At 35.1% G+C, this 27,912-nt stretch overlaps 1 protein-coding gene across 4 annotated transcripts; it reads right to left on the bottom strand.

The window, feature by feature from the left end:
• Positions 1-6: 6 nt before the first annotated feature.
• Positions 7-27,804, bottom strand: slc39a14 (solute carrier family 39 member 14). Of its 4 annotated transcripts, none has more exons than XM_059548674.1 (9): positions 27,735-27,804; positions 16,095-16,377; positions 14,698-14,869; positions 7,364-7,533; positions 6,026-6,148; positions 5,295-5,486; positions 3,710-3,929; positions 3,425-3,609; positions 7-1,258 (listed from the first exon to the last, which is right to left on the bottom strand). In XM_059548674.1, exons 2-9 carry the CDS (start codon positions 16,350-16,352, stop codon positions 1,106-1,108), a joined length of 1,473 nt encoding a protein of 490 aa, XP_059404657.1. In that variant the 5' UTR covers positions 16,353-16,377; positions 27,735-27,804; the 3' UTR covers positions 7-1,105. The 4 variants fall into 4 exon arrangements, with proteins under 4 accessions (XP_059404657.1, XP_059404656.1, XP_059404655.1 ...); XM_059548673.1 differs by lacking the exon at positions 27,735-27,804 and adding an exon at positions 27,228-27,408; XM_059548672.1 differs by lacking the exons at positions 7,364-7,533; positions 27,735-27,804 and adding exons at positions 9,574-9,743; positions 25,545-25,679.
• Positions 27,805-27,912: the final 108 nt, after the last annotated feature.

Below are 27,912 nucleotides of genomic sequence, written 5' to 3'. Positions count from 1 at the left end.
ATAACACACACATCAGCTTTAAATCCAGCGATAATCAAAATGATTTCTGTCAGTAGATGCTAAATTAGCAAAGAGCTCGAAGTATTGCCCTGCAGTGCTGAATGTAGAGGAATGATCATTATTATAGAAACACTACAACACCACCTTTATGCACACATTTTGCCTGCATTTCCTAATTATTTCTTAAATTATGAAGAGTACTGCATTCAGATCAAACAAAAGCATGTAGAAAATAGGTGTTTTATAGAGTTTTGTAAGAGTAATTATCATAATAGTTAAATTAATTGAGGTTGATGTGTTCATTTTTCTCTGTCAATTAATACGCAAAGTTATAGATAGTACAAATAATAGGAGGGTGTTTGTGAGACTATGCATCACTTATTCTGGTCATGTAAATGAAAAGATAAAAGTTAGAGGAAATTTTTCTAGAAGAACCTTGGTCTCTGCTTTTTTGTTAAAGAGGTCAAATAAAAACCTTCCAAAACAAGAGTTAGTGCCTTTGTGTTTCAAGCATCTACAGTTTTGGCTTGGCATAACGGAATGACATTAAGGGGAAAAATTAAATAACGAAAGTTTTCTCCCATTACACATCAGTTACAGGACAATACTCTAAATCTCGTGGTCAGGATTAGGAGAAAGGCCTTTCTCTGAGGGAAAGAGACATTTGGTTAAAAAACACAATAACAATTAAACAGTGAGAACCTTAGAAATCAATACAAAAATGCCCAGATGTTGGGGAATGAGAATCCACATGATACAGGGACATCACTGTCCTAAAACTTTAAGGCTAAGGACCAAGAGAAGTCCTAAACTAGATGAATGGTACCACATGCATCAACAGGTCCCAGGTTTTGGATGAATCTAAAGCAAAGTTCGCGGGTCAGTCATTTCTAGCCTCATTTAAACAGTCCAGGGTTTACTCTGAGCCAAAACTATGCCCAAAATACTTCAATTTATGTCATTACCTAGTCCAGCTGGGCAAACGTTTTAAAACAAGCCAGCACTGCTAGCTCATATTAAAGTCTGGAGGTCCCAGTAGGTCTCAGGTTTTAGTCCAGGTGCTGAGAAAGTCCTTCAGTGTCTGAGTTTGTATTTAGGTCCTCTGTTATCCAAGCTGTATCTGTCCAGAGTAGATGGTGAGTACAAGCATGATGCCAAACCCTGTGAGAAGCCCTGCGTTCTGGATGGCGAAAGTTAGCAGAGATCCACTTCCTCCGGCCTCCTCTTCTTCACGACTCACCTCATTCATCTCCGGAAACTGCAGGAACAAACCAATATGAAGACACATATATTACCAGAAAAATGATCAAATCAAAAGCGTCAATTTTGGGGATAACTACATTCTATGTTTTCATAGTTATCAAGTTAGACTGCTATCAAGTTTCTTGTTCTCACCAATTCGGCATTTATTTAATCGAAAACTTATTCGTTAATTCTTTTTTTCTATTTTAATGTGAATTTTCAGCAGTCATTAATTTTTTCTGTCACATGATCTTTCAGAAATCATTCTGATATGATGATTTGCTGCTCATATTAATGCTACTTAATATTTTTGAAAAAACCATGATACACTTTTTCAGGATTGATTAATAGACAGTTTTGAAGAATAATTTGTTTGAAATATAAATCATCTGTAACATTTACAAAGGTCTTGTCAGTTTTGATCAATTTTATGCTTCCCTGCTAAATAAAATTGATAATTTGTTTTAAAACAAATCCACATTTGTTTATACATGTATGTTTTATTTAACAATTCCATTTAATAGTTATATATTAGCTTCAGGTTTAATAGTTTTAGTAACTTATGATTTTATTTATTAAGAAAAGTCAGTTAAAAGTCATAGTTGCTACATCGCCATCTGCAGGTAGAATGTATTTTCTGTTTTTATACAGTCTATGATTTTCACATACAGTACATATTATTATTATTATTATTATTATTATTATTATAATTCCAGTTTTTAAGTTTAGTTTCACATTAAATTATTTTAGCTCACACCAAAAAAAAAAAAAAAAAGGAAGGAATTTTCTTAATTTTAGCATATTATACAGGACTTCCTCAGGTTTTATGAAGGTACATTTTAAGACCTTTTAAAGACCTTGAGACCAAGTAAAGAAAATGTATAGAATAAGTTTATGGGAACATGTCAATATGTTCTCTGAATGTAAATGTCACACAATCAGTTATATTATCACAACTTCCAAGTTTAAAGATACAATTTATTTTTAATTCTACTGTTCAAATAATTTTACAAAGCAATTGCATAAGACTAGCATAACACATTTGCTCCCAAACATTAGAATTTGAATTATGAATTTTTTTATTGTTCTCCAGTGCAAATATCTTAAGACTCTTAAAGCAAGATGCATTTACTTGAGAAGCAAAATTACACAAGATAAGTCGTCTGTAAAAATGTAAAGAACAAATGGGACCCTGGACCACAAACCAGTCTCGAATGTCAATTTTTTTAACTTAAGATTCATTCATCATCTGAATGCTGGATAAATGCTGTAAGCTTTCTATTGATGTATGGTTTATTAAGATCAGACAATATTTGGCTGAGATATTAAATATGAAACTCTGGAATCTGAGGGTGCAAAAAAATCTAAATACTGAGAAAATCTCCTTTGAAGTTGTCCAAATGAATTCTTAGCAATGCATATTACTAATCCAAAATTAAGTTTTTATAGATTTAGGCTAGGAAATTTACAAAAATCTTCATGGAACATGATATTTACTTAATATCCTGATGATTTTTGGCATAAAAGAAAAAAATTATAATATAAACCCCTAAAAATATACCCCAGCGACTTAAGACTGGTTTTGTGGTCCAGGGTCACAAATATCTGGCAATCGGCTTAGATAAGTCTAATTAATTCCAAAAGAAAACTAATTTTCACACTACATTGATAGTTTTTTTTTTTGTGTGTGTTTTAAGAATAAACATTTAATTTGTTTAATTTCTCAAAAAACAAGACTTGAAAAAAAAAAAAAAAAACTCAGGATATGCAGTGCAAGCACCACATAATGCCATGACTTTAAATTTAAGACATTTTTGCTTCAAACTTGGTCTTGGAGGGCCGTTATCCTGCAGAGTTTAGCTCCAACTTGCCTCAACACACCTGCCTGGAAGTTTCTAGTATGCCTAGTAAGACCTTAATTAGCTGGTTCATGTGTGTTTAATTAGGGTTGAAGCTAAACTCTGCAGGACACCGAGTTTGGACACCCCTGCCTTAAATTTCTGAAGTGTAAATTAAGACTTTTCAAGACCTTTATTTAAAGCTTGCAGAAACCCTGCAATTGCACTGCTAATAACTTCTTTTCCACTTCACTGATCATAGAAACTCACCCTCAGGAATCAACAAAAATGAACGCAATCCACCCCAATCCCAAAGCCTTCCAAAAATGAGGTCACATTCTTACCATATCAGCCAGTGCAATGTAGAGGAACATGCCTCCGGCTAGAGCAAAGATCCAGTTAGGAGAGAAATTGTTCCCAGCCAGGATTCCGAAGCCCATGCCCAGATAACAGCAGCACGCTGACAGGAAGTTAAAGAAGAGTGCCTGCTGGATGCTCATTCCAGCGTTTAGCAGGATTACAAAATCACCTGGACACACAGATGCAGCAGAGCATTTACATTAATGCTCATTACAGACTCAGTATGTTTATGGCCATTTTTGATTGGTCATAGAGTCGGTAATACCCACCCAACTCATGTGGAAACTCTTCACAAAGAATTGCCACTGATGTACTGATGCCCTGAAACACAGAAGCAGTGAAGGAGGCTCCGATAGCCAAACCATCAATGAAATTGTGCAGACCGTCACTCAAAGTGATCATCCATGCCAGAGTACCGATGTCAGAGTATGCCCTGCCCTTAAGCCAATAACATCCACCCGTTCCAGCACCACCTGAACTCTGAGAGTCCTGCGCCAGGGACACAAACACAGGAAAAATTAAGTAGTTCACAGTAAATATCCATTTAGATAATCCGAGTAAGATTCTTCTCTTATGCTCACCAATGCTCATTTATTTGACCAAAAATAGCAGTTTTCTATGTGAATACGCTGTAAAATGCATTACTTCAGTCTATAGCGCCACACGGAAATGATTCTAATATGCCCATTTATTATCAATGTTGGAAACAATTGTGCTACTTCAAATTTGTGGTACTTTCAGCAGTCTTTGATGAATAAAATCTTTTGTAACAATATAAACTACCTTTTTTTTTCTTTTATTTTTAAATATCAATACTTTTATTCAGCAAGTACATGTTAAATTTATTTTTAAAAAATTATAATAAAAGACCTGCATTGTTACAAAAGATTTCTATTTCTATTTTTTTTTGTCTATTTGGAACCTTAGATGAACAGCACCCAAAATAAGATGGAAAAACACTGTCAATGCATTTGATGTCTGCAACATTAAATCAGATTTTTTTAGTGGCTTAATATAGAGAGAATGATATAAATTAGTCTGGTACTTTATTTTATCCATTAGAATTTGACTGAATCATGAAACACGTGTTCCTGTGGCTCAGTGGTAGAGCATTGAGTTAGCAGCGCAAAAGGTTGTATACATACATCTATTTATTTATACATTTAAAATTTATTTATAACATATTCTTTTAGCTTCTTCAGGGTTCTTGTAGCTCGGATAAGAAAAAGATGTTTGCGATATACATGTTGCTGCATTGTAATAATTAAAGTTATAAAAACAATTATCTTTTACCTTAAAACACCTTACGCACTGATGAATCATGTCCCATTTACATTGTGCTGAAATTATGGCAATTACAAGAAGACAACTCTGAGAGGCTATTCCCGTCCTCCGACTCAGAAAAATGTGTTTCTATGGCAACTCTCACAACATGACTGGCTTTGATGACAGCAAAATTACTATATTGTTGTTCACATCTATATGCTCTTGAAGCACATTCATTATATTTTGGTTTCGTTTACATAACGTCATCAGTCATTATTCACAGATGAATGAAAAAAAACCCTCAGCATTCATAAATTGAGAGTTTCCAAATTATAATTATAAATTCGACAAAGATCTGGAAAGCTTTTAGAAGCTGGAAACTCAATTACAGTAATACTGGCATGACATTAACATGCCAGAACTGAATAGGGTTTTTAAGGGATATAATTGTGGGTGAGGCATATAGTCACTAAAGCCCAATTAAGTGAAACGGCAGATTACCACATTTCTTCTCAAATATTAAATAATTTTGTGAACTGGAAAATATTTTTAAGCTAATAGAAATGAGTAGTTTCTTTTATTCCTCACCTGTACTGTCTGCCCAGTGCTGATCATTTTGTCATCTTCTCCAAGCCTTCTGACATCACCTTCCACTCTGGGTAAAGATGCTTCTCCAGCCTCTCCATTCTGCAGTTTCTCCATCACGCCATCCTCCAAGTCTCCATTAGAGTTGGCATAGTGCTCTGCAGGAAAGTGACTGTGGCCGTGGCCATGCCCCCCCTTACACAAGAGACAATTAGATAATAAGAAATGGAAGCAGAACAAATTAGAGCGAGTAAATAATCTTGCAAAGACATTTCTCCACTAGAGGGTGCTGCATTAGAACACATTACTATCTCAAAAGCAAAAAAAGTTCAAGCATAAATCTTCAGAATCATGTAAAATGATTTGCTGGCACTGGCCAAACCATTACAGACTACAACAAAACAGTGAATGTATTTTTATGATTTTATGACATTTAACTTTTTTTTTTTACATCTTTTTCAAACTGTCTTTCAAAGAATGCTATAAAGGAATAGTGCATCCCCTGAGAAGAGACAACCAGACATACACATATTGTGCATACTGTTCACACATTCCAAAGCCAAACTTCACGAGTTTGGACTTTAAAAAGTTCTAAAAATAAAATCCTTGTTGCACCTTTTTTTTTTTTTTTGATGTCACTGGGAACCCATGTCACAATGACAATGTCAGATAAAGCTGTTTGATAAAACAACCGTTTCATGGTTTACTCGAACGGATCATTAGCCCAAGCTCACCTTGTCCTTTGGCTTCAAGATCATCTTGAGGACTTTCTCTGTAAAGAAGAACAGGTAGAATCCTCCAAACACGACAGCAGACTTGGACACATAATAATCTTCCATGGGGTCAAATCCAAAGGCCTATATACAGAAAAAAGCATGTTTTAAGATGCCAAATACAATTTTTATTCAAACTAATGTAAAATAATATAGAATTTGTTATTAACCCTAAATCATGAAAACTATTATGTTTTTATTAACATAAAACTATGCACAGAATGCTGAAAAACATTACAATTTAAAAGTTTGGGGTCAGTAAAAAAAAAAAAAAGAAAGAATAAACGAGCACATAATAGATTTGGTATAGATACGATCTAAATAAAAACCCCTAATCACTCTCCTAGACACCAGAAACAATCAGAGGGCTTTTCTTTAAACAGTATTCTTCACTTTTATTTCACACTTAGTTACAAACGGTCAAGAAGAGTGAGTATGGGATTTATTTTAGATGAGGTCTTCGTGAAGTTCACTAATGCCTCAGGGCTTCCCCCCACCTATATTTCGCTAGGCTTTTCACATCCATTTTTTTTCACAAATTGGGCCGTTCATTTACAGGTATTAATTTGAATATTTCACAGTCAGATAAACTTAAAACTTAAATGTTGCGCTCCAGTTCCATGCCTCAAAAAAAAATACATTAAATGGTCATTACTATGATTATAATAAGTCAGATGAGAACTCCAACAACAACAACAAAGGTTCCATGGATCAGTACAAGTTTATTGATCTTTTTTTTGTTTTTACTCTATTTTCTAGCCTTCCAGTTGGGGAGAACCACTGAGGCCAGAAAGACTTAAATGTGTGCTTAAAGGAAATGTTCACCTAAAAATGAAAATTGTGCCATCAGTTACTGGCCCTCGCGTTGTTCCAAAACATACTATATATATATTTTTTTTTTGCAGAATGTCCAATCCACTGTTTTGCATGCAATAAAAATTATTCAAAGTCACACCGACCAAATTCTATTGATCATCTTCAGGAAACACTAAATTTTATGCACTATTTTACTAATTTTAATCTGCTTTTGGGAGTCTAAACTAGTCTATTTTAATACTTTTTTGAGCTTGACAATTTTTGCATAAAATATTTATATTTTTTCTGTACATAAAGTCTGGGACGACATGTGGGCAAGTAATTTAAAAATGTTTCCTTTTGAGTGAACAACTCCTTTAAATGCCAGACTCAACAAATAAACTCTAAAATCTAGAACTCTAGAGAGAGTGGATTTAGAACGTTCTTCAGTCTGGCTGTGTGGCACACGTCTATAAACCCGTTTCCCCCACATGTCCACTCTACCTCTGGGATTAGTTGAAAGAGGGCGTTGGAGTACAGAGTACCAATGGCCAGGGCTATGAAGTACAGCAGCAACCGCTTGTAAAAGGTTTTCCTCATGAAGGGAACCACACTCGCCCCGAACAGTGAACACAGAGATATCAGTGTCACACACAGGAAACCATACCCCCACACTGGCCAAAAAAACCCCAAGACAGACAGAGAGAGAGAACAAGAGAAGTGGAAAAAGAAAGGGGAAAAAAGAAGAAAGAATATATTAATCAATCAGCTAAATAATTAATACTTGGTGAAAGATTGATATTCATAATCTCAAATGTGAGATTTACTCGCTGAGGTGAAAAATTAAGTTCTGTGGGCCACTGAATGACCAAATCAATTCATGCAACCACGATAAGAATTTTTTACACGAGGAAAATATACAGTATTAAATCTCATTCATAAATTGCACAGATTTGATGTCAATTTTTAAAATTAATGGCAATAAATAAAAAAATTTCAGTCATGCTATTACACTACCGTTCAAAATGTTAGGGTCTATACATTTTGAGTTATGCTCAACAAAGAATCATTTATTTGATCAAAAAAATACAGTAAAAATAGTAATATTGTAAAATGTTATTATAAATTTATAATAACTTTTCTAGTTTAATAGATTTTAAAATGTAATCAATTTCTGTGATGCCAAAGCTGAATTTTCAGCTATTTCTATTTTCAGGATTCTTTGATGAAAAGAAAGTTCAAAAGAACTATTTAAACAAATATTTTGTAACATTATAAATGTATTAAATGTCACCATTTAATGCATCCTTGCTGAATAAAACTTAATTTCGTTCAACAACAAATGACTGATTTCAAACTTTTGAATGGTAGTGTAAGGTATACATGTGTAAATGTAACTGTGCACATTTTAAAATCCATTGTTTCATTCACAGAGGAAGTAGGGGGAGGAGGCTTCCTGTTGACCAAATGATGCCTTGAGACACGAGGTCACTGATAATCATTCAAACCTGACAGGATAGCTGAACATGCTCCTTTTATACCTCCTTAAACACCCGAGGCAACAGAGGAACTGAAAACACCCGTATTCATGTTGACCAGCCAATGAACCATCAACACCCAGCAAACAAAAGGTGTACTCTGCTTGAGCTATGACAGCACCAACAACCCAACAAAGAACATCCAACACACGATTGGCTCTTCTAATGAGGACGGGATTTCCATACCAAAAGAGCCAGTGAATAACTGTAGTGTTAGTAGTCTACTGTAAAAGCAGTATTCAGGGATAGAGGAACAATTTGAAAAGTAGCGGAGGCAAGCTGAGGCAGCAGGTATTGATCATCTCCAAAAAAAAGAGAAAAGAATGGGATCAAATATCAAACATTATGTTGGCTAAACAATCAAAAACCAAAATTCCCAACTTCTCCTACAGCTTTCAAGGTAAAGTGGGTATAGAAAGAATCACCCCCCTTTAAAATAATCACATTTTGTTGCTTTGCAGCCTGATATGAAGTGAATGTTGGATGTTATAAGTTGCACTGAGTAAATACAGCTGGATAAAATAAAAACGGTGTCCATTTTCATTTCAGGCTGCAAAGCAAATTCTTTTTATTATTTTAAAGGGAGGTGGTTCTTTTCTATACCTGATAGATAGATAGATAGATAGATAGATAGATAGATAGATAGATAGATAGATAGATAGATAGATAGATAGATAGATAGATAGATAGATAGATATCCGGCAAAAGGCTAAATATTTATCTTATCATAATTTACAAAATTGTCAGGTGTATAAAATGAATTCATATTAAATAAATATAAATAAAATATTTATATAAAATAAAAAATATAAATAACTAACATAAATGAAAAGAATGGCTGTATTAATTATTCTTTTTTTTACGCAATGTATGTTGCAATTGTTTTGTTTTTTTTTAGATGGGGGGGCTAGTGGGACATTGATCATAAACAAAAGTTTTTAATGGCTTTTATGTGTACCAACAGTAAGATCATGAAAGGAATTAAAGCTAAGGAGCTTCAGGAAGAGGAGATCATTTCTGTGGTTAGGGGTGTTTTGTTGTGTTAAAAGGGAGAAAACTGTGTGTAAAAGGAGAAAAGGAGGAAAGAAGGATAATTCCAGACACCCCTTTGAGATTAATCTTGATCCGCGGTTGATTCAGTGTGTTTGGGTGGAAATGGGTGGATGGATACTGAACCTCAGGCAGGAGCTGCAGGATGGCGGTGGACAACAAGGTTCCGATGGACAGAGCGATGAAATAGATGAGTACTCGGCGCATGAACCGCGTCCTCATCAGGGGCGCCACAAACACACCAGTCAAAGCGAACACACTAATCAGAGTCACACTCAAAAATGAGTAACCCCACACTGCAGGACACACACACACAACCTTTAATTACATAACATTACACCCCAGCAGACACATCCCACAACATTTGCGTGCATGGATTATAATGTAGACTTCAGGCTGGCAGAACTGCTTTGTTACCATTTATCCTAGTCGGACTGGAATCCCTGGAAACACAAGATATGTCATAAACACACTGCTGAATGGACACGCATGCAGTTTGAAAGAGAATGTCATTATTTGGGAGTGAACCGTGGCAGGTGTGTGTGTGTGTACAGATCATATATAAACTGGCTTTCTCCAAAACCACAGAGTTGCATTTGTTTACAGCTGAGAACAGCCGTCAGCACTTTACCTACAGAGAAAGAGAATCATTCGTCAAAACACAGATGAATTTAGGAAATATATTTCTTTTCTCATAACCTCATAGGACTCATAACCAACAGTAATACAAATATTTGACATGAGTGTGCTTGTACATGTACAACAACACAATGATAACACACTTCCTCATTTACTCCAACGTGTTAGGGACTTTTTCTCACCGAGATGGTTACAGCACACTACTTTTTATGTATTTATCTTTTTTCATTGCTCTAAAGCTCCTTTGGGACAGGGTGTACTGTAAGCAACATACAAATACACCTTGATAAATCATAAAAAAGCTCATTAGAAAAACCCAAATCTCAAGAAAACCATGAGATTTTGAAATGGACTGAATAGATTAGAGAACTGGGCTTTTTCCCTATACTGTGACCCGATAAAATACACCATTTAAGCATTTAAATGACCTTATATATTGTCAGCTTATTAATGATAATCCACTCAGTGAAGTGGCTTTCAAAGTAATTTAAAGGAATAGTTCACTCAAAAATATAAATTCTGTCATTATTTACTCACCCTCATGTCGTCTGAAGACTATTAATTACCTAGACTGGGGTGGCCCATCTAATCTGTACCTCCACAGTTTCATTATAAACTGATGAGGTTTTTTGGGTTTTTTTTTGCGGCATTGCTTTGGCAAAGCATTTTTCAATCGGACTAAAATCAAACTATGGCTTAGTGCGCTTATTAAACCGCAAAGGGCTGCGGCGAGTGGCCGTTATCCTTTATTTTCACATTCACAGAATTTAAGTTTTTTACTGGACAGATGATTTGTAATGATTGTGTAAACCTGTCATCACCTGTCTCCCTGCAGTTTTCCAGAAAAATTAAACAAATAATAAAAATAATAAAAGCTTATCAAAAAATAAAAGCATAGTAAATTTACTTCTGTAAAGAAAAATAACTAATATATTTACATTGAAATATTGACATTTATTTCACAGCGCAGGTGTATTACAGCAACATAATATAAATTAATATAATATTCAAAATGTGTTATGTTTGTTCAACTGAAGAAAGTAAGTCATACAGATTTGGACCTACATGAGTGTGAGTAAACAACAGACTTTATTTTTGGAGTGAACTGGCCCGTTAAGTTATTGATTGTAAAAACATTCTATGATTGTGCAAAATCAATTTCAAACTATTCTACCTTTTAATTTATAAGTAATTTAAAGTGTTGTAGTAGAAAGTATAGTACAACAAATACTTTAACACCTGGAAGGATCCCACCGTTGATGAGACAGAACATTTGTGGAGCAATATTACAGACAAACTGAGTTATGGTGCTCATGCAAATAATGCTGGTTTGCATCTGGCCAGCAACCTGTCCTAAATCCTATTCCCTTGTCTTTTTTGGTGATCATTGCACACTCATATAACCATTACTGTACCATGGTGTCAGTACAGTGCTTTTTGTTAAGAGCTGAATGGGAAAGACTGCACTGAGAACAGGATGCTCTAAGACTCCTTCTCTAAAAGCCAACGTTCCCCTTTTCTCTCCTTATCTCTTGGATTCCGGTGGCACTTCTCCTTTCATTTCTTCTCCCGTGGCCAGGATGTGCAAGAAATGCCAGAACCCCGAAGTGCCTTGTTTAGCAGATAAAGAACAGCATGATGCAAAGCGACAGGAAACATCACGGAGCCAGAAAACATGGTACACAGATGTTAAACTTGTCGAGTCACAAAGAGGCTGATTCAAAAAAATTATTAATCTATTATAGACAGGGTTTGTTTTAAGTTATGGCGAATATGAAAAAACGGTATACTGTACTGCAATGTTTGTATTAGGGATGGGCGAATCAATCCTAAAGTATTGATATATCGATACTGATGCAAGTATCGAAAGTAGCGATACTCAAATAAAAAAAAAAAATATATACTGAGGTGTTTTTATTTACCAGAATTTTTTTTTTTTTTATTAAACAAAAAAAAAAACAATGCCTACAATATGCCTTAAATTGGACAAATAACCTATGTTAGCAAATAATTGTGTGGAAGGGATTTTCCTGTTCATCTGAACACACACAAATGTTGCAAGGCAGAAAAAATTAATTACAGAGAGCATTCACTTACTTCTGAAAGTGCATTTAAATAGAGCTGTGTTTCCCAAGAGCAGCCTATAATAAGAAAGCATTTATGTTTTTGGAAAAGGCAGCCCAGAACAATGCAGAAATAAATATAGGCTATATGTTTGAGTTATTTCACAATAAACCTATTGAAATTGTACCCTAGTTTGTGGAGTACATTTATTTAAATGTTAAAAGTTAATATTGCTCATGTTCTATTCTGTATTGTTAATATAAATCATACACTCTCCGAATAAAAAGGTTGCATTTTATGCATGCAACAGCCTATTACTGGCAGTCCCTTATGACAATGAACCATGGTCAAGTGAACAGTTTAACTATAGCATTTGTAGATTTCCTTGGTTACCACTACAGTAAACAAATTTTAACCATGTGTAAACAAAAATATAACCTAATAAGTTGCAATAAAGGCATATTCAATGTTAAAATGCATTTCAAATATAAAGTCAAGTAGGTATTATTACCCATTTTACTCATAATAATTAAATAAATTTCATAATCTAAAAATTCAGTTTAGAAGTATCGTATCGGTATCTATATCAATGATACTGGCCTTTAAAAGTATCGTTATTGCATCGAAAACAAAATGTGGTATCGCCCATCCCTAGATTGTATAAATAACAAATCACAAATTATAAAGTGCATGTGAAGTAATTTCCTGTTCTCCAAGTCCATGACTTTCTCTCCTGAAATGTCCCAGCAGATTTCACACACGCCCATAAAATTCTCTGAACTCTCCCTGTCTCGCCTTTTTATATCCGTCGCCTACACAAGGGATATTTCAGTTCGGTTTGGAAAGAACACAGCCTCCCTTCAAATCTCCTGTCTGACCGGAGTACTGTGATTGAATCCAGATGCTGGGATCTGAAATATACATGCTTAGCAGTTTTAAAAGTCAAGATGTCTTATTCTGATATGAAAGATTCTTTCAAATTGTCTAAAGTGTTAAGCACATATTTGCCTGTGTTCGATCTATGCCTATACAGTGACAGCGACTTAAGCCACTCTCAAAATTTCCACTGCATTAATTGTGTATTAAGAGATCATACCAAGGAATATCTTCAAACATGATTCTAGAGCTATAGTCCTAGAAGAGTAACTACAGCAATATTTCATAACATTAACTGTGAGCATGATCCAATAATGTTGACTATTTAAAAGGTTATTTCAAAAAATTTTCTTTTATGTATTTTCTTTTTTTAAGTACACAACCATTCTAAAGTTTGGGGTCAGTTTTTAATATCTTTATTGTCAAGTCAAAAGCACTTATGATGTTACAAAAAGATTTCCATTTCAAATAAATGCTGTTCTTTCTATTCATCAAAAAAATCCTGAATAAGATGTTTAATGGTTTCCACTAAAATATTAAGCAGCATAACTGTTTTCAACATTGATAAGAAGAGAAAATGTTAAGCATCAAATCAGCATATTAGAATGATTTCTGAAGAATCATATGTCACTGAAGACTACAGTAATGGCTGCTGAAAATTCAGCTTTGGCATAAATTACATTTGAAAACATTAAAACAGAAAACATATTTGTATTATATATTATATATATATTTTTTTTTTGATTAAATAAATGCAGCCTTAGTAAACGACTGCATTCACATTTTTTAAAAAAATTTAACGACCCCAAACTTTTGGTAGTATATAGATATTATTTTATGTGTTTGTGCCATCGTTCTTAAAAATAAATAAATGCCACTTGCTTAACTGTTTTGTTTTCTATTTCAGTGACCTTTCTACACTTCTCAGTGTTCAGAGTTGACTACTCTTATCACACTTTAACTGGAGATCAAGGCTCAACACAAGAGAACACCTGCACTCGTCTGAACCTCTTAGAGTTCTGCTGATTCACTGTATTTTTCCTACAAGCCTAAATTGCTGACAAAGTCAAAGATTGTCTACAGTGTACAATAGATATGAACTAAACCAGTCTGCTATAAACATGCCGAGGCATTACACTTTATACTGATAAAGTTGAACAAATGGCATTACCTGGGGACGTGCAGTGCATGAGAGTTTGAAGAGAATATTCCAAGAACTGTTAATAAGTGTCACGATATTCACAGTGTGCAAAATCTCATAGAAAGCAGATAGAAGCAAAATATTGCCCTTGACACAGGGCCAAAATACGTGGCCACCTGAACATCACACCCATATTTGACTGATGAATTTTTAAAACCATGGTTTGATTGTTCAATGAGGTTTGGGTTTGAAGAGGCATGCCTTTATGGCCCTATTGCTTTTTGCATGGGGCAATTGTGCATAAACATTCATACATCTACTTCAAATGTTTTGTTTAAGAAATTTGCACAGCTGTATGACTGACCTTACCCTTTTGTCACTATAATAATTATAGCTGAATTAGCCAAATAAGGGTGTAAATCAAATTTTGGCCATGTAGTATATAATGACAATATCACTGTGACTGACAATTAAAATTAAGCATCATCCTTAATATTGTGCATTGTCTTTTAATGGACAGTCAGTCTTACCCTCAGCATAAGTGGGTCTGGGGCTGCTCTCAGACTCTTGGTCCTGTTGGGTCTTGCACGCTTGAGAGTCCAGCTGCTGTATAATGGAAGGGCAGATTTCATGCAGGCCACGTTCATCTATACGAGACTGTTCGCTCATCCCATACACTGCCAAAGTGTCTGCAGGCAAGCACTGAGAACAGAGGGCAGGACAGGGGTTTCAATTACTGATCACAGAGAAGAAGCTTGAATTACAGCATGGAGAGAGCAGGGTTTGTGCTGGATCCAAACCACAGATTTGACTTTGAGGCCTAACAATGCAATATTCCAAGGTCGTACTGAGGATTAGGGTTCAAAATGCTGAAAACATCTTATTATAACTCTGCAGAAGGAGGGGGGAGGGGTCATATACTTCTTCAGTGGTGTTTACAAAAAGTGACATCTAAAGCAGAAACGAATGCGTTTTAAAAATTTAAATTAGAATCATGAAATAAAAACAGAAATGAATGTCTTAACATTAAATTGTAAAATATTTTTTGAAAAGGAGTCAGAAAATGTATCATTCACTGTAAAAGTTAGAACTTAATCCTAGGTCAATTTAGGTCACAACTGTTCAGCTGCCAAAAAGAAGTTAGAAACAAACCCAGGAAGCATGTTATTATGTCATAAACATATATTTTGTTTATTTTGAATAAAGACATGCAGAAATCTTGTGGTACTAAATGTGTAAATGTTACACATTTAGTCTGATAAATTACAACATGTTACTCTATGTTTTCTTACAAATTGAGAGGTGGCATAAGCGATAACGCCTGATAAAATACTTAATGACATGAGTACACAAATGCTAAACCAAAGACAAATATTTGTGGCTTTGCACTTCCTCAACACTCTGGCAGTTAATATTGTAAATCCAAGAATTTTAACACTACATGGCCACACACATGTAAGCTACCTTTCAAAAAGTGTTTTATTATTAAAAAACTTTTATTCAGCACAGATGCATTAAACTAATCAAGTGACAGTAATGCACATTGCTAAAAAAAAAAAAAAAAAAAAAAAAAAAAAAAAAAGTAATTTTACTTGAGCATCAAATCAGCATATTATAATGATATCTGAAGGACCACATAACATTGAAGACTGTGCAAAAGAAATACATTTTACAATAGAAAACAGTCATTTTAATTTGTAATATATCACAATACTATTGCACTATTGTAGTTTTAGCAAATAAACGCATCCTTGTAGAGCACAAGACACTTTGCTGAAAAACATTTTTTTAAATCTTACCAACTCCAATCTTTTAAAAATATTTTAAACATCTCTTACAAACCAAAGAATGTGAACCGAAGCAGGAAAACAGGACTTTCAGATCAAGTACAGAGGAACTTTCCTCTCCTCTAAGCTCCTTGACTCACCTTAGATGCGTTGGGTTTGGTGGGTTGTGTCTGCGCAACATGGTCTCCATTTAAGCGCACGAGGAGTGCTCGCAGCTGTGGGATAGAGATGCTGGTGTTGTCGCCATAGCGTGTCAGTAGCTCCTGAAGGACTTGCGTAGGAGACGGTCCATCCTGACCACCAACATCTGCTACTGGCCATTGCAGCAGGCCTAGAGTCAGGGTCAGGCCAATGGTCAAGGTCAGCTGTTTGCAGCCATTGGATTGTCTCAGGGTCATGACTCTACCAGCAACACGTCGAGCACTATATTCAGAAAGACATGAGGTAAGAAAACGAAGGTAAATTAATGAAAATTGATATCTTTATCCCACCACACACATAACCATACAGTAAATGGCCATCACCATGACTAGAAAGATATTATCTAATTAGCAGACACAATTGATTTTATTTTATAACGCATTATTAAAAGTTGCAAATTAACAAACTAAGATTAAATGTAGTCATTGTTAATTCATGTTAACTAATGTAGTTAATGTCAAGTGTTACCGAACAATAATAACGAATCAGTCGATATATAGGTATTATATTGGTAAATAGGTATATAGGTAAATATATAGGTAAATTCATACGTTTGTTATAAGTTACCGTATAAGTTAGAAATTCTATTTGACCTTTGCAGACACAGTCTCCGTGTCTTTCCAAAAGTGCTTGAATAATTTGTGTCTGTTGAAGAAAACCTGTTCTGTTTGCCTCTCAACAGCTCCTTTACTCAGGGCTTGACAGTGCGAGTATTTTACTCACATTTGCGACTAAAAATAGATGTGTGCGAACTGGAAAATGTATTTACGAGCACGAGTGTGAATAAAATGTATTAAACATTCTAACTTAGAATGGAGACTGTGTCTGCAAAGGTCCTGATGGATGAAAGGCCAGATGATTTTTTAAACAAGAGTAGCAAAGTCCCGTTTTAAATGAATGAACTCCTAACATTTGAGTCACAAACACAGGATAATTGGCCCCAAGTGGGAGGCCCTTCGGAACAGGTCTCAAAGGCCACTGACGCAGTGGGACAGAGCCACAGAGTAAACCCAAACTAGTCATTACCAAGATGACGTGAAGCAGCAAGGAACAATACGGAAAATTACCATCGCTGAATGCCTAATACTAATGACTATCTTGGAGATTTACACAACAGCAGATTTCAAGCAAAGTAACAACCACAAAAGCAATCTAGAATGGGGATACATTTCAGTCATGTTTCAACCTAAAGACAGTTTTGTTATTTTTAAAATCCAACGACAGAATCTTTGATGATGTATCGTATATCAAGTGTAACACATTAACCCTCCTGGTGAAATGCAAAAAGGCAAGTACAATAACAATAAATATGCAGACGTGTACAGCATAATATTCATTGTGATGAATCATGAAACATTTTAAGAATGCAAGTCCAAAAAAGCAAATCAAATAATTTTTGTATGTTTCTGTCCATGTCATTTAAATATTCTCACCTGCTATAAATTAATCATAAGTTTTGTGAGAATAATTACAGAAAATCACAAATAACATCAGCAGATGCCATTTCTTATTTTCAAAGGATTCATTTGGAAATTCTTTTGGATGGATTGTTTTATGTTTCATGATGTTAATAATAGATGTCCAGTAAACTACAGCCAAAAGAAACAAAGTTTCAACGATATGGGTAATTTAAAGTCAGATTTCTTTGTATAATTTATATATTAGTGTTAAATGATTAAGAACCATAAATAAAATAACATTTCACAATCATGCCTTTGAATTCACTTTTTAGTCTGACACACGACTCGTTTACAGTAGGTTAAAGAGACTGAATATATTAATGAAGTGCCATTAACCTTTCACAAAGGACCTTCAAGAGCTAGAACTCAAAAATCAGCCACCTCGCTTAACCTTAACTGGCCAGATCTTTGAATGAATGAGAGACCAAAAAACAGAGTGTGTCTTCGAAAGATCACTCAAAAGTGTGCTTGAGAAAAAGAAGTAAAACCTGTTCATTTGTCAATACTGATTGCCATCACGTAGATACGAGAAAGTGAATTATTCCTTTTTAATCTGATTTCATGCTAAACATCAGGGAGAAGTACAATATTTACTCTCCAGCATTATACGCTGATAATTATGACTCACGGTCAGGGTGTAAATGACAGTGTGCGTGTAAAAGTGTCAAAAACAGCAGGGTGTGTGAAGGAGAGGTTAACCGCACCATGCTGATGTCAGCTGTGGTGTGCGGACTACGCTTATGTGTGTGGTTTGAAGAGACAGAGGAAATATGATCCTCTTATTGATAATATATGAGGGCCACCGAATGGCAAGGTGAGCTTTTAGAACAGCACACACCTCTGATTAGCTGACAGTTCAACTGCTGTCAAATAGGCCATGTATATAATAATAATAATAATTTATTTTCTATATATATATATATATATATATATATATATATATATATATATATATATATATATATATATATATATATATTAGGGGTGTAACGATACGCGTATTCGTATTGAACCGTTCGGTACGAGGCTTTCGGTTCGGTACGCGGTACGCATTATGGACCGAACGGTTCGTTGGACTAATTAATTATATTTGGAAAATAAAAAAAAGTGAAATATAATGATATGCGTTCAACAAGGTAGCCCAATAACCCAAACGACGTAACAGGCAACGCCCCTGACACCCCCGAAGAAGAAAAAAACACCAACTTATATGTTTATGTTAGGCAGTCAGGCGCTCGCTCACTCAGTAATACACGCTGAAGGCTCGTTGCAAAATGGCCAATGCGTTTAACAGGGAATCCAAAGTGCACCCAAACACCAGACCTGTTGGTTATTGGAGGATCTTCTATTTCTGGTCTGTTAAACGCATAAGCCATTTTGCTACGAGCCTTCAGCGCGTACTGAGTGAGCGAGCGCCTTACTCTGTAGTGCAGTGATCCTCACTATTTTTTTCACAAGAGCCACATTGGCAGAGCAAAATCAAAAGGCGAGCCACTTTTACGACAACATGCTAAGTCACCTTTGCAAATGTGCATTTCTACATATAAATTGGACATCCCACAAAAAAGAAATAACACGGCCAATACATTTTCGTTTAAGAACAGATTTACTTTAATAGTGGGATGAGCGAAAGCTGGCATGCATGTCAAACAAAATGCCCCCAAAAGAAAAAAAATCTCTATGTTTTCAGTGCTGATGCATTCATGTTACATTTAAGGGCACCTAAAAGCTGTCACAACGAACCGGCAAAATTAATGATTATGAATATGTAAAATATAGCAGAAGACATTTAATTTTTTTTATGTCTGTCGTCTAGAAAGATGCTGACTCGTGATCTTCGCAGTAGTGAACGCGCCTGAGAGAAATGCACATTTCATACGGGAGGGAGAGCAGTCTGTTTTCTTTCGTTTTGAATTGTTTTGTTTAAAAGTAGACATTTCAATCTTTATATATAGCCTTTTTGTCGGGTCTGTGAGGCAAGTAGGCTATACGCTGAGTTTCGGTTCATTCATGAGACAAACTCCAGGTTCACACCGGCTCCTTCGTATAGTGGTTATCTATTTTCTATTTACTTCTTATTAAATCCAGACAATTGGTTGATGAAACCTTGATTAAAATTAAGATACAATTAATACAAAACGAAATCAAATTTAAAAGACAGGCTTTGTGCTTTCTGTTTGAGGTCTCAGTGAAAGTTTTAAAGCAGTCTTAGTGCGACTTATATTGATAGGCTACACCTGTATGAATTCTCATTTTACTTTTTGAACTCCATTTTTGAACCGAGTTTTGCTTGAAAATAGTCTACTGTTGATGACTGTGCAAGACTAATGGATTCAGGGTCAGGCTTGAATGAGCATGCTTCAGACTCGTGGTGTGAGCAGAGCGAAATTGGAGCGGGAAATGCGGCGCTCCGTCCACCGTCCTTTTAAAATTGCCGCTCTGCGCTCTGTCCAAGATCCGCCCGCTCGCTTCCCGCTCGCTCCCGCCTCACATGCTCTGAAGGCAAGTGGCAGTGTGATACTGTAAGCTACTATGCGAGCCGCCAGTTATAGCTTGACGAGCCGCGCAATGAGTAACTGTGCTGTAGTGGAAAACGTAGGTTTTAAGAACATGCTTAATGTAATTGAGCCCCGTTACAATATTCCTTCATGAGCCCATTTCAGACAGACCGTAATTCCTGCTTTGTTCCAAAAAACATAAGCCCTATAGAGAACCAATTGAGTAAAAACACACTCAATATAAAGAGTTATAGAGTTCCATATAAAAAGTTACATCTTTGTATTTGTTCATAACTAATATAACATTTTCATTTTTTTTTTTTATAAGGAGCTGTTTTTGTTTTATACAGTATGCTAAGAAAACACCATAGAAGATGGGTAAAGAATAGCTCCATCATTGTTCAATGTAAAAAAAAAAAACATACTTTGTTAGTTTTAATAAATAAAACATTTTTATAAAAAATCAAGGAAATTTATCTGCTAATTTTTTCTTTTTGCTGTATCTAAAATGTACCGAACCTTACCGAACCGAACCGTGACACCAGTGTATTGTATCGAACCGAACCGTGAATTTTGTGAACCGTTACACCCCAATATATATATATATATATATATATATATATATATATATATATATATATATATTTTATATAATTATACAATTCTGACTTTCTTTTTGTGGGTTCTTACTACGGCTGGGCGATATGGCTTAAAAAAAAAAAATCTCCGATTTTTTCACACCAAACCCGATTTTCGATTTTAATCAATTTTTTTTTCTATTTAAAAACAAACTACAACCGACAAAGAAATGGCTCAAAACAAATGTACTCTTTATTTTGTTCTGATTTTCACTTATGCAGTTTAATCTAAATTTCCCCTTTGTGCATAAGTGTAACAGGAAACAAGCCTCAAAACATGCTTGTAAACGAGATGGCAGGCACTGCCATTGTAAACAGTGAAAATGTAGCTTATCAGTTTTCTAATAACTTACAGTGACACAATGCACCTTCAAAATAAATTAAAATGTATATAAAAAAAAAATTGTGTCCCTCTTTGATAAAAAAAACTTTTGGTTAAATAAATTTAACCAAAATTACAAAATTACATCTATTACAAAAATACTTGTCACAGTGGTATTCATAAAGTGCTAACAAAACTTTAAACTCATTAGTGTTAGCATTACAGAAAGGTCTGATTTACGCACTGTTACAACAGTCATTGTTTTTTTCTTTTTTGTTTTTTTACATTTACATTTGAGTTCATGATTTTAATGTTGTTGTTTTTTGTGGCACACTAGACAGACTGTTGATCTTTGAATAATCTCATCTGGTCACCCGAACGCTAGTGAAGTATAACCACATTTTGGAACTTTTTGCTCTCTCCGCCATCGTCACTCTTTATTATTAAGCGTCAGTTTTCGTTCTGTTATTCTTGTGTGTGCGCCGCGCTCGTTCTTGTTGTGTGTGTGTGTGTGTGTGACTGACAAACAGCCTCCGCAGCGCGCATGACAGATTTCGCAGATCTCCCAGACAAACGACTTAATATGATCGCACATTAGAAATGTTTGGTGAGATAAAATGTGCACGATAACATTATTAAGGAAAAATACATAGTACATAATTTTTTTTCCTCCGGTACCGAAAGCAGAACCGATAGCGTCAGATCTTACTGATACTACGGTCTTTCATAATTTAGCCCCGGGGCCAGTTTAATACCGGGTTTCGGTACCCATCCCTACTGTTTAAGATGCTGGAATAAATTTGTTGTGCTGCTACCTTTTATAGCAACGGCTTTTAAACACACTTTGCAATGTGGCGTTATTTGTTCTGTGTCTGACACTAAAAAAGCAAACCAATTCCAAACAACGGATGAAACGGTGCCTTTCTTTGGAACGAGCTCTGCGCTGTTAACTGTCATGTTGTCTGTGTGCGGCTGTAAGGAAAGCGGGGGGAGGGCGAGCCCACTCTGAACTACGGAAACCTAAGGGGAGAGCCGGTGGTGGAAGTTAAAGAGAAAACCGATTTTCATTAAAAACAAATCGCCCTTAACGTCAAATTCGAGTTAATCGATAAAATCGATTTATCGCCCAGCCCTAGTTCATACCTCACAATTCTTTGTATAAAGCCAAAATAACATGATTTTTTTTATATAACATGCAGTTACAAGTCCAAATAAGTCCAAATTGTGAGATAAAATCCCGTAATTAGCTTTTTATTGTAATAATTCTATGGCGGAAATAGCCTTCCATACATTCATGTTATTTTGGCTTTTAAAAAACTAAATCCTTAGCCCACCTAAAACCATTGTTGGGGGTAATGCATTACAAGTAACGCGAGTTACGTAATCAGATTACTTTTTTCAAGTAACTAGTAAAGTAACGCATTACTTTTTAATTTACAAGAAAATATCTGAGTTACTTTTTCAAAAAAGTAACGCCAGTTACTTTGTATTCCCATTTTTTGACTGACAAGCCTCCTGTTCCCATATTGGGAGAAATCGGAAGTATGGAGGCGTTGTGTGCGCTGCATGTTACTGTAGTTGTAGACTAAATGTGAATGTGCATTAATTCATCCCACTCACAAAAAAACAAAACAGATTTAGTATTCATCAAAATTAATCAAAACAGTGAAATGCAAACTCAGAATATGATGCAAACCTGCAATAACTAAATATATTAAATAACACAAATGTATCTATTCCCATTTTATTAACAGTGTCTTTGCTGCTGACCTTCTATGATCCAGTTCAACCATACTAATAGTTAAAAAATGACTTTAGGTAAACTAACAATTGTGCTTCATTGTTTTTTTTAATAGCTGAAGAGTGTTGAACCTTCTCCTGTGTTCTACTGTACAGACGTGAATTTACTTTTCCTTCAGCCTGAGGTTTATTCATTACACTTTTTGGTGTGAAAGGGCTTTTACATTTGCTATAAATAGAACTTCTTATATTAAAAACAATCAAGCCCTGCTCATATTTAAAAAGTAACATGAAAGTAACGCAAAAGTAATGTAACACATTACTTTCCATAAAAAGTAACTAAGTAACGTATTTAGTTACTTTTTTAGGGAGTAACGCAATATTGTAAGGCATTACTTTTAAAAGTAACTTTCCCCAACACTGCCTAAAACCAGCATTTAGCCTATACTGGAATAGGCAATCACATCTCAACACTGTCACAGTACACTGATATGATTTCCATCAGCAGCATTGCATCTAATAATGGAAGAGGGTTATAATGACCCAGTCTGAAGAGATACTTGTGGACTGCTGCTATTTCAGGAGACGAGATAAGTCATAGAGAAGAATGTCTAGTATTCAGTCTAAAGGGAGATAGTCTATAGCCACAGCATTTGCATCAAGAAGGATAAGTAATCACTGAATGAGACTTGATGAATTTATGGATTGATCACAGCTCAGAGGTCACTCAAAGCTATGAGAGAAACAGTGGTTCTACAATGAAATCTCAGTGACATTATTAAACCTGTCGCATACAAAGCCAAGCTTTGAGATCCACCCTGTGCTCAAACCAGCAATAATAAGCATTAAAATCAATATAATGCAAGTTTATGATCATTAAGTAAGAAGTAGCACTGAGGTCTTTAACAAATAACTTTCAAAAGATTTGTGCTAAAATAAAGTTCAACAAAAAATGTACATGCAAAAATGTTAAATATTGATAATTTATAAGAAACTACGTTCAACAATTTTAGTATAAAACAGCGTATTAGTTTTTAAAAACAAATTTAAGACACTTTTAAGAGATGCACATATAAAATATTACCATACAGAAAAAACAATATCAAAATAAATCATGCATCTCAGAATATTTTGCAATCAATATATGTATTGTTAATTGGTTTATATACTAATATATCAATACATATGAATTAGAAGATGAATAACGTTGTATTTTTCCAGTAAGATAATAATGAGTTTAAGGTGCCATGCTTATTTTATTAAATCACCGTCTTTTGTATAATAAGGTTGTGATTAATAATAAAATGTGTTGATGATTTAATCATCACATTAGGTTATATTGTGATTCCTGGTTTTCCCATATTTAAGACCTCCTAAAATGATAATTAGAACTTTTGTTATACCATTGAAGATATGTAAGACTTTTTAAAACCTTAAATTTGCCTTAAATTAATTTAAAACATTTTAATACTTCAAAGAACCTACGGGAAGCCTGTAAAAACACTGATATGACTTTTAGAAAACACTCAGGCTAGTCATGGTGAGGCAATAACTAGTGACCAAAGAGTGAGTTTCTACAAGTTAAAAGATTGGGCCATTCACACTCAAAGAGCACACATATAAGGCCACCTCACATACAGATCACAAAATCAGGCTTGTGCTGTGTGTAAACTATTGTGCAGCAAGTGTCCCATTGTAAAAACAAAAATGCACTGCATGATCAAACATTTAGGTGGGATAATTGCATTAAAAAAAAGAGGTAAGAAAATTCCCTAATTTTCAGATAAGAAAATCAGGCAACGAATGCTGATTGGAGCAGCACTATTAAGATTTCTACATGAAAAAAAGAAGGCTTCAAAAAGATCAGTATCGGTAGGGATCGGTGATCGGTTCAAAAAATCTGGATCGGGGCAACCTTACCAGAGGCTTTTTAAACACACATTCCATCTGAATGTTTCTAGATTAGGAATGCAGGCTAACCTGCACACTAGTGGAAAAGAGAGCAAATCTTTCCACTTGACAGGCATTGCACTCTGCTGACATGGCAGCTTTTATAGCATGACTACCACAAGAGGTAGACAACTAGACACCTGTTGTAAAGCAGACACTACACAAAACTACACGGAAAAGAATAGACGGTAAGAGGCTATGATCCCTAAAGAAAGCACTAGAAAGCCTTTCAAAGTTCAGCAGAGGAAGTGTATACTTTGCCTTTATGGAAGATGTACAATAATACTCTTTGCTCCAAAACAACCCGATCCAGCCAAATACGAGAAAAGCAGTTTAAGCAACAGTGTGCTGGCTTGGATTAAAATAGCAGAATTCAATTGGATGAACTACATTTTTAAGGTTAGAAAACCAACACTTCAGTGCATACATGCTATGGACATAAATAATACCTCAAATCATGTGACTTATTGAGTAAAAAGTCAAATTGCTTAAGACACACAGTGCAACCAAAATTTGTTGTGATGCAGAAAAGCAAGTTACTACTTGTACTACTGAATAAACCCTCTTGAAGGTCATAAGGAATTTGAGAGCTATGTCTGTTAAAGTAGATTTGCTGACTGCAGACAACTTGAATAATGTTGCTGACAAGACTTCGAATCCTTTTGCATGCTGACAAGACTCTGGCATCATTCAAAGCAAATATGAACATTTTTGGAATGGGCGCTAACTCACATATTCACATTTTTTGAATGCATAAACAATGTTAAAAAATCAGGTTTACCTGCTGCTCATACGTCAAAGAAGTTCTCTTTCAGCATTAAACAGCTGGTGCAATTGACACATAGAGCCCAGGACGTTTCAAATGCCCAAGTCCTCAGTGATCAAAGCCTCTTTATACAGGAGACAATGAGGTTAACAGAGGCACTGCAAATTAAATCATCAGACCTGTCATTAAAAGGAAATGATGTAATGCCAGAGATCACTTCCCTTCAGCTCAAGGGACCATCCTCTGAAATAATTACCACCAACAAACAGGCATCAACAGCCAGCATTAATTAAACCCTTGCCTAACCACTAAGCTGGAAAAATAGATAAGTAATTTTGCTGCCTTCCACACACTACGTCAAACCTGACAAACCTTCAGGGATTTTGTGAGAATGTTTTGGTCACTGAAGATGCATCAGAGGGGTAATCAACAGGGTGATTACTATAATCATGGTTATCTTTATTTTTATATCAGAAAACAGACAAAAGTACTCATTCCCTCTTACATGTCAATATAAATAAAGAGCTTTTAATCACAAAAGGTTATTATATGATCATATTATTATTATCATGGTTCTGGTACATTTTTGAGCAAAAGATTTCCATAATTCCAGTTGTTCATCCTGTTGAACTTTGCAAATATCCTTTTAAAGAGTCTCAAAAAAGCAATTTCTAGATGACGAAAAATGTAAGGAGAAACATTTATATTCACTGTAAAATAAAAAAAATCAGTATATTCTGTACAAACATTTCCTAATTAATTTTTACAATTGCATTTTCTGTGCCCTTTGATGCATCTTTATTGTTGTTATCATCATCATTAATGCTATACTTCATAGCACAGCTTTAGTCTACTTCAAAATTATTTGGAGATAAATAAATATTGATAGATTACTTTCTATGGACCTAGATGTATCAGTCTGGTGAGTTTACTGGTCAACAAAAGTTACATTTCACATTTGTGAAAAGTTGCAATTTATTTCATCAATTTAAGATACAATTTTCAGTTTTCATATTTTTGTGAAAATTAAGTATTACAATGAATGTTCATCAGATTCTTATTTGCCACAATTAAACCGCTTTATTTCTACTTTATATGGCCTTCTTCTATCTCTATATCTATCCGTTTTAACAGCAGCACCTGAAAAAAACTACATGATACCATTACACTTTATAACGCTTGATATGTTAACAGTTAATGTACAGAATGAAAGTTACAATTACATTATCGTTATTATCATCATCGTCGTTATTATACCCTATTTAAGACAAGAAATTAAGTTCACAACAATGTATGACAGCCTGGTCTTATATAATAATGATCGTTTTACAACAGGAGTAACAAAACAAGTGGGATTGACTTCGGCTGTTAGATCGCGGTTGGTCAGCAAACTGCAGCGTAGGACCTGAAATCTTAAGAGTAGCGGTACTGATGCATGTCTGTGTACTCATACAGCTGCGGGTCATAATAAACATTAAATCATCCCTGCTAACAACAGGCCATCTATAATCATCTGTCTGGTCACAGCTTCGAACACGCTCACATTCCCTGCTACCCGCAATCACGCAACTGATGTGTTGCCTGTAACACGATTTAACCTGGCAAGGATCTGAGGAGTCTCGGTAAAAGCAGCAAACCTCACTGACGTGGTTAATGGTTAGCCGACTAGCCAAGAAAATTGAAATAGATGCCGCTCACCAAATTTGAGAGCTCTTGATCTATCGTCGCGTGACAGGTTCGTTATCTGACAGGTCCAGAATGAACGGAGGAACATAGGGGTAAACCGTTTAAAACCGAAAGACCGGATAGCTTTCTGTTTTTTCAGTCTTGACCCATTCACAAGATAGCAGCGTGGAACTAACACACAGGGCGGGGGGAGATGGCGTCATTATTGAGCGCCGCCCCGCGGAATCACGAATTCTACTTAATATTCAGCAGCCAAAACCTTCGCCATTGGAAGGCGAGAACGTAAGCTTATTAAATATTCATTAGCAAGCATCTCCCATTGGCGTAATTTCGGAACAACCTATTTAATATTCATAAAAAGGGCTTTTGGCTTGCGCTAGTACCACCATACAAAGGTCAAGAGAGTTTGGATTATATTTTAATATTTTGAATCGAGGTCTACGTGAGCAGTCCAACGCTCTTACCATTAAGGTATTTAGATGTAGTTAGAAGGTAGATAATTTAAAACAAGTGGGAAACAGTTGGTGCACGTGGCGAACCTCTCGTTTTCAGTTCATCATGATTCTCGTCTTTAATAATTTACTCGTCATTGACTATAATTTTTTACCATGATTTACAGAAGACTAGCTGAAAAATGATTTAGCTATTGTCCTCTTTTCATTATCGACAAAGTATTTTCCTGTGCTATACAAATAAA

This window comes from Carassius carassius, chromosome 4, assembly GCF_963082965.1.
Source record: "Carassius carassius chromosome 4, fCarCar2.1, whole genome shotgun sequence".
In the NCBI taxonomy this organism is placed as follows: domain Eukaryota; kingdom Metazoa; phylum Chordata; class Actinopteri; order Cypriniformes; family Cyprinidae; genus Carassius; species Carassius carassius.
Note: the sequence above shows the minus strand (reverse complement) of the source record. Positions and strands in the feature narration are given on the sequence as shown.